General features: G+C 31.4%; 1 protein-coding gene across 1 annotated transcript; it reads right to left on the bottom strand.

Annotated features, from left to right (window-relative positions):
• Positions 1-259: 259 nt before the first annotated feature.
• LOC111910873 (deSI-like protein At4g17486) lies at positions 260-1,435 on the bottom strand. The gene is made up of 3 exons (XM_023906687.3): positions 1,115-1,435; positions 735-1,022; positions 260-655 (listed from the first exon to the last, which is right to left on the bottom strand). Exons 1-3 carry the CDS (start codon positions 1,251-1,253, stop codon positions 390-392), a joined length of 693 nt encoding a protein of 230 aa, XP_023762455.1. The 5' UTR covers positions 1,254-1,435; the 3' UTR covers positions 260-389.
• Between the last annotated feature and the right edge of the window lie 6,216 nt (positions 1,436-7,651).

The raw sequence follows: 7,651 nt of genomic DNA, 5'->3' as shown, positions 1-7,651 counted from the left end.
TCCTTTTTTCTTTTATGTAGTATATAATTAAGATTACAATTGTTTTTGTTGATTACCTGTTGAATTTATAGTTATAGTTACACTCATAGTTACCTTTTATACTCATTTCAGAAAAAGTTTTTATTTTTTTTATTTTTTTATAATCTGATGGTATATTATTTCGTAGGCGACGAGTAAAGACGTAACGTTCATTTGTTGTTTGGATTTTATTCGTTTGATATTTGATGTAATAAGAAATCCAAATAGGTATCGGCCGTTGTTGAAACTTGAAACAAAGCTTTATTCGTTTTTGCGATTCTCGGATTGCGATACAACGATTCATAATTTAGAACAAAAGAGAATAAAAAACAAGATTGATTAGTAAGAAACGCCATTCGATTCTGATAAGATTAAGGTGAAGAAGACGGGGAATCTAGAAGAAAAAGTGAAGATGGAGGAAGAATAGATCTTGTTCCAAAGCTTCTGGTCAAATCAACCGGAATCGAAGCCAACGACGTTGATTTTTCAGAAGACCTTGATCTTGAAGATGAAGTAGACCTACCTGAACGACTCCTCAGTTTCTTCTTCATCTCGTCTCCATTATACGACTGATTGTCTTCTATTCCGACTTTACATGACCTTACACTCGCCGGAATTATACAATCGCAAAATAAACCTGTAAATACAACGCCTATAAAATGTCAGGAATGAGTATCGTTGAATCGATACAGGTAAAACTGGTGAATTGAAGTTACCGATTCTGGCGAGACGATTAACCCAACTCGGTATAGGATTTCCGGTGAGTCGGAGACAAGCATCATTACAGAAATGATTGCAGTTTCTGGTAATGAGATTGTACGAAGTTCCTTTGTATTCCTGAGCGAGCTCTTTCATGAATCGCCGGATCTCCCGCAGACTCATCTCCGTCCATCCGATCAGAATCTGCTTTCTGAACGTGAATCCTTGGCATTGTTTTGGTTCACCTTCGAAGATTCCAGTTGTCGCATGTTCATGAGATCCAAATGCGTACTCAACTCCATGAACTAAAATTAAGCATTACGAATTAAGCTACATGTATATGGAGCTCCTACTTCATCAAATCAACTACTAACAACATCGAGATTTGAGATCAAACCTTGAACGCCGGAATGGTAGGCGCCCAGGCCAAGCCAATAAGCACATCCGTTCATGGAGGTAAGATCATAGACATTCAGGTAAACCGGAACCGATCCAGCTTTTCTACACCTTATTGAATTTCTTCCTCTGCACAACATTTTCTGTTGAAACCGACTGATGATTTCAAAATTCGAATGAATGCATCAAATAAGAAAAGAGGCGGAATTCGAGAGTGTGTGTATGAAGCTTGATGATGAGGAAGTTGGTGCCACCGGCGACATATAACCGCCGAATCGTCTGCTTTTGTGGCGGGCCACCACCATTTTTATTTTGATATAAAAAAGTGGACTTTAATAGATTCCAAATTTTGAAATTTATATATTTTTTTATGAAGATAATGTATATTTTTTGAACTCATAAGTATGGTTGGTAATGCTCTTGGTTTGAAGACGTATTAGATTCGACCATTACTCATGTCTGAAGGTCGAATACGATATAATATATATATATATATATATATATATATATATATATATATATATATATATATATATATATATATATATATATATATATATATATATATTTTAATTTCACTAGTCAAGCACTTTGAAGTTGATAGTTAATGTATGATTTAAATCGTTTGAAAGTCCATCCAACTAATTTTACCTTAAGGAGCTATTCAGGTATAATGAGCTAATTATGGTTGCTTGTATATATAGATTTATAAAAGCCTAGAGTGTTAGTCCTCAATTGCAAATATGGGCCACCATCATAACAAAATTGGTTCGGCTTGTAGGCATATAGACATAGACATGTGCGAATGCGCATGAGTGTGGGTGAGCTTCGACGTCTGTGTGGTTTTTTATTATAGGCTGAGACTAAGGTAGTGTTTGTTTTTTGCCCGTAGATCTGCGTGACCTTTTCTGTCTGCGCCGCGCAGACATTAGCCTTCACAAACTGTTTGTTTTTTTGAATACTGCAGACCTAAAAATGTCTGCGCGCCCTCTTCTTGGCGCAGACGTGGACCAGAGTCTTCTAACATCTTCAGACATCTTCTAGCCTAAAAAAACATATATATCTTTATTTTTTTTCAAGTTTTATTTTTATTTTTTTTAATTTATATTTTTTCCAACTTTATTAATGATGAACAATTTGAAAAAAAAAATTACAAAACTTAAAAAAACGTTCGACGATACAAACCTTATATTTTTGACAAATTTATAAATAAAACTTTATTATAATAATAGTCGTTGAAGTTGTTTATATAAATATGACAAAAAAATCATAATATATTCTTATATTTTTTTGCCAAATTTTGTAAAACATTATTTAATACAATATCGTCAATTTCTCGAGAAAATATTTATGGTACTTTTTTAATGGATTTAATTGAAAAAATAAAAGTTTATTTGCATCCATTTATGTATCAAATTTTTTGATCACTAATTATAATGTTTACTTATAACTTTGCAACCAAAGTTGTTGGTTTTTATAAAATATATACGTTAATTTATATCATTTTTATTTTTATTTTTTATACAATAATACATAGAAGTTGATATAGATTCGTTGATTATTTATAACAAAGTCATAAAAATATTAAAAAATCACTTTGAAGTTTAAAAAAATCAGTTTATTTAGATTTCAGTTTATTTTAATAGCCCGCAGATGTTAAAAAAACAAACAGTCTTCTTTTTTCAGACTGCAGACGTTTGGTCCACATCTTTTACTGAAGAGGTCTATAGATGTGGTTCGCAGACTGCAGACATTTTGTATCAGAAAAAACAAACAACACCTAAGGATACATGTGTAGGTGTTAGTGTGATATTGGGTGTACCAATGGATATAAGTGTTTGTATGAGGGTGGTTGGTTTGGTGTGTATGAGATAGTTGAGGAGAGATGATAATAATTTATTTTGATTTGATGAACCATGATTAAAAAGAAAGATAAGAAAGATATATTTATCTTTTTAATAAAACATATGAAATTAAATCTAATATTTTTGTCTTTTTAATAAAACATAAAAAAAATACAAAAAAAAAATAAAAGATAATTCATTTGATATTACAAACCAAACACTATTTTTAATATAATTAACGTTTCAACCCTTCCAAATTTCTTCGAATCCCTAAATGTAGTTATTAATTCCAAGAATAAGTTACATAAAACATCCATTTGGTTTGGGTTAATTTATTTATTTCGTTGGTATTTTTATTTTTAATTTGGATCATCTCTATGATTTGACTTTGTTATGAATTGTATCCCTCCCATATATGATAGTACGTTTTTGTATTCATTTTAATTAATTTATTGTTTTTTTATTATTAATAAATTAGTTCTAAGACTATTCCCATTGACAATCAAAACCAACCCAACTATTAATTAAAAAAATAATTTATCTCTCTTCCACCTACACAATCAAACTAAACAAACTTTTCACACCCATTAGCAACCCAACCCAAACCAAACTTTTATATTATTTATAATTATTTTTTATTATATTATAAAATCTAAATATTATATTAAAATTATAACCCAAATTTTTCTACTGTTTTTAAGATTATATAGACAACTCAAAAAAATTCAAAAAAAAAACTCTTAACATATATCAATATTGGTCTTTATTTGTAGACAAAATTATTTTACATATTATAGTGTGTTTTGTTTATTTTTTTTAGTAAAAATAAAATTAAACTAATTACAATATAATGCTTCAAGTGCTATAGAGTTATAACAAATAAATAAATAAAAAAAAAGAAATGAAATTGACAATTAAGGTTTGGTGGAGCAACCTAGTCGTTGGTTTTAAAATATTTTTTTAATTTTTTTTAATTGAAATATGGCAACCAACCAAGCATTTGGTTACCAATGGGGATGGTCTAAGACCTATGTAATACATGAATTATTTTTTTTTTTTAAAAGTTAAATATAAAGGTCAAAATATTTGAGAACTTTAAATTTATAAGAAAATAAAAAATAATGAATTATTATAATTGAAATATTGTTTTATCTTTTAAATTTAAATAAATAAACAAAAGAAAGTAATGAGCTTTAATTTGGGTATTTTGAAATTAAAAGGTAAGTTCATTAATGAAATTGATATTTATTAATTACTACATTTATTGCAATTATTATATTAATATATTATGTTGAATTTAATAAAATAGAAAAACTCATAAAATGACATTGGGAAAAAAAATCAAAATAACCACAAAATGACATTTGACAAATTGAATGAGAGTGTGACATATAGCAAAAAAAACTCTTCATTTATTAGAGTAGATTAAATAGAAAAGAAATATGGCCCACAACAAAGGCCCAATTCTTTTTTCTTTGTCTCTAACATCCCTTTAAAACCATTGATAACCACGACTTGAAGTTCAACAACTACAACCACTTTAAATGTGACCACGGCAACCACCGAAATCAAGTTATGGAACCCATGATGACTCTGAAACCATTGATTTCTGAAATACAAATTGTAATCCCCAAATCCACTCACTTTTGAAACCATCAAATTTTGGAAATTCAACATCCAACAACTAAACCCTAGATCTTGTCGCTGCCTTGGTTGTTTCCGATAAACAAAAAGTCAATTTTCTATAATCTTGTCTTTACCATAAAAAAGCATGTTACTACTACCATTTCTGTTTTTCATCGAGCTTAATATGTGGTAATTCTGTTTTTCATCAAGCTTAATATGTGGTAGCATTACGGAAATCACTATCGAAATTGAATAGTGAAATGCTTTATAGTGAAAATGGGATATAGATGTGTTACCTATATGAAATGCCATAGTTCTATCGGTACCCAACTGAAAGTCCATCATCGCCTACCTAAAAGCTTCACCGTCGACCCCTTAATATTTTTCGGATATCATCTTGTCGCCAAAAACACCTCTTCATCCCTAAATTTCAGATCTTTGGCATAATTAGACCAATAAATCTTTAGGTTGTAGACTTTTTGGATTCAAATGTTTTTGGCGAGGTTATTTTGGGTTCAATTTGCATATCAAACCTCTCATTTTCATTGTGCAATTTATGTTTCTTAACAAAAACGAAGTTACCATAAGGATGTTTTTGAGTTATGTGGTATATAAATTAGATTTAAGTTGGAAATAGAGGAGTATCGTAGAATTGATTTGATTTTCTTGTTTTTGAAGCAAAACAACAAATGGATTTTTGAACTTGATTTGGTTATCAAAAGATAATTTGTTTGAAGGGTTATGGTTTCAAGATTTAATAGGTTTCACGATTTATGTTTATGGGATAGAGGAGGAGGATGGTGTATTTATGTTTCTTGACACAAAGAAGACATTATAAATATGTTTTGGTGATTTATAAGTTGATTTAAGTCGAAAATAGAGGAGAAAGAGTATTGTGGAATTGATTATTTTCTTTGAAGCAAAAGATCAGATGCATCGTATTTACAAATTTCGGCAAAAACATTATAGCCGAAGAAGATGAAGATGGTTTGGGTGGATCGGGTGGAGTTGGGTGGATATGTGAGACTCTATTATTTTGATAACTATTTTTACAAAATAAACTTAATAATATAGAACTTATGGCGGGTTGGTATATATGTAGGTGTATGCATATGTTTTATTAATGTTTGAACTCAAGCTCATTAATCTTGAATAATAAGTCCTATAATAATATTAAGTAGTGTTTGGTATGAAGTAATAGAAGATGTAATGGAATGGTATATTATCACTTAATGAAAAAAACCCTATATGGTTGTTATAACTAGGTGTGAGCATACAGACATAACCAACTAAAAATTGGTTTGGAACCAAAGCCAGGATTGATGATTTGATATGACCGATATTTGGATTGATTAACCTGCACTGATATCGGTGCTAGTCCCGATTTACTAGTCAAATACCAATTGGAACTGGTACACGTGCTTATGTAGTTGGTACAAATAAATAATGTTGAAACAAAAAATAATTCAACTTAGATACCCTATGGTCTCGGGCATGTAACTCGATCAATATGTAACAAAATAATGTGTTTTCTATAATCTAAAATAAAGTACAAACAATAAATTACATGTTGGAAAAAAAATATACCAATATGAGTTCAAACGAAGGAGTTGTTCCAGTTTAAAGGAGACGGATAATTGTGAAAAATGTGGAAACAAAAGCAATTAAAATATGATACTCCATGTTCTAGAGCTTGTAGCTCAATGAATATGTAATCAAATTGTTACACCCTGTTTCGAGTCGTTTCCTAATCCGGGGTCGTGACCCGAAGATCAATTATCATAAGGCTTCGGGCTTTGAGTAAATAGAGGTTTAGATCCATATGGATGTGGGTAATGTAGATTATATGATCCAACAACTCGGTTTGTGCTTTGGAGCCTAAGGGTATAATGGTAAAAGTGATGGTTCGGACCTTTCATGAATTAAGGATTTAAGCTCGGAAGGTTTTGAGGAAAACGAGAGTTGATAGGAGTGTAAGGCTTCTCATTACCTTTCCGAGCATATAAACGACGTCGAAATCAAAGTCGGGAAGAATAAGTTATGGCTTTCGGAATATAGGAAGAATATGGGTCTAGTTTGGTACGATGGTCGTACTGGCTCATGTGATCGTGGATGACCAGCCTAGTACGCTTGGCATACGACCACCAGACTCAAACCCTAATTTTTAGGGTTTAGGCCTTATTTAAACATCTTAACTCGTGGAAACCCTCCCTTATTCATCCTTCATCCCCCTCAACCTGTGATTTCGAAACCCTAGCTCCACTGGAGAAGGGAGAACTCATAGGAGAAGAGTTGGATTGCTTAGATCTTGTAGATCATAGCTTGGTTTTCCTTGTTTCATATTATAGAGGTAAAAAGTCTCAAACTTGGTGGTTCGTTTGTTAGACTTGCTTGGGAGTGGGTTTTTCGTTTATTGGTCCCACGAGTTGATTCTTGGGAGTAAATGCCACTATATAAGTGTTAGGTTCTCCATTTTGATGTTTTGAGGTCCCTTGTTCATAAAGTTTGAATCTTGATGGGTGTGGACCAGCCATGAATGAGTTGTTGACCTCTTTGTGAATATAGTAGACTACATTTAGGTTTTGGGTTCCTTGGAGCCATGAAAAGGCATCAAGTTGACGACTTTATTGATTAAGACACCCCTTAGAATTATATTGTAGGATACTAGGGTCGTATGTGCTTGTTGTCTTTGTGACTCTTGTTGTAAGCACGTATGCCTGTTTGATATATGTACGTGGGGTGAAATAGACTCGAGGGTGAAATAGACCCGTACGGTTAAAAAATACAGATTGAGTTGAAATAGACTCAAGGGTGAAATAAACCGATACAAACTTGAGCTGTTATTTGAGTGGAAATAAAATCAGGGGTGAAATATACTCGATACAGCTTTGAGTTGACGGATATGTATTGTAACGCCCGCAGATTCGGGCTAGTCAATTTAGAGACAATAAACGTCAATAATGACTTTTTGATAGAAGATTATTTAGGATAAATAATCTTAACTAAAATTATAGTATATGTCACAAGGATTTCATACATATAAAGAACATTGAAACACAAATTATAAT

The sequence above is a fragment of the Lactuca sativa genome, chromosome 1, assembly GCF_002870075.4.
Source record: "Lactuca sativa cultivar Salinas chromosome 1, Lsat_Salinas_v11, whole genome shotgun sequence".
NCBI lineage: Eukaryota > Viridiplantae > Streptophyta > Magnoliopsida > Asterales > Asteraceae > Lactuca > Lactuca sativa.
The sequence above is the reverse complement of the archived record's forward strand: the minus strand, read 5'-3'. Positions and strand labels throughout refer to the sequence as shown.

Coding starts and splice junctions, on each gene's coding strand:
- LOC111910873 (XM_023906687.3), bottom strand. CDS start 1,253: ATGTTGTGCAGAGGAAGAAATTCAATAAGGTGTAGAAAAGCTGGATCG. Junction 1,023..1,114: donor CTACCATTCCGGCGTTCAAG/GTTTGATCTCAA, acceptor GCTTAATTTTAG/TTCATGGAGTTGAGTACGCA. Junction 656..734: donor TAATCGTCTCGCCAGAATCG/GTAACTTCAATT, acceptor TTGTATTTACAG/GTTTATTTTGCGATTGTATA.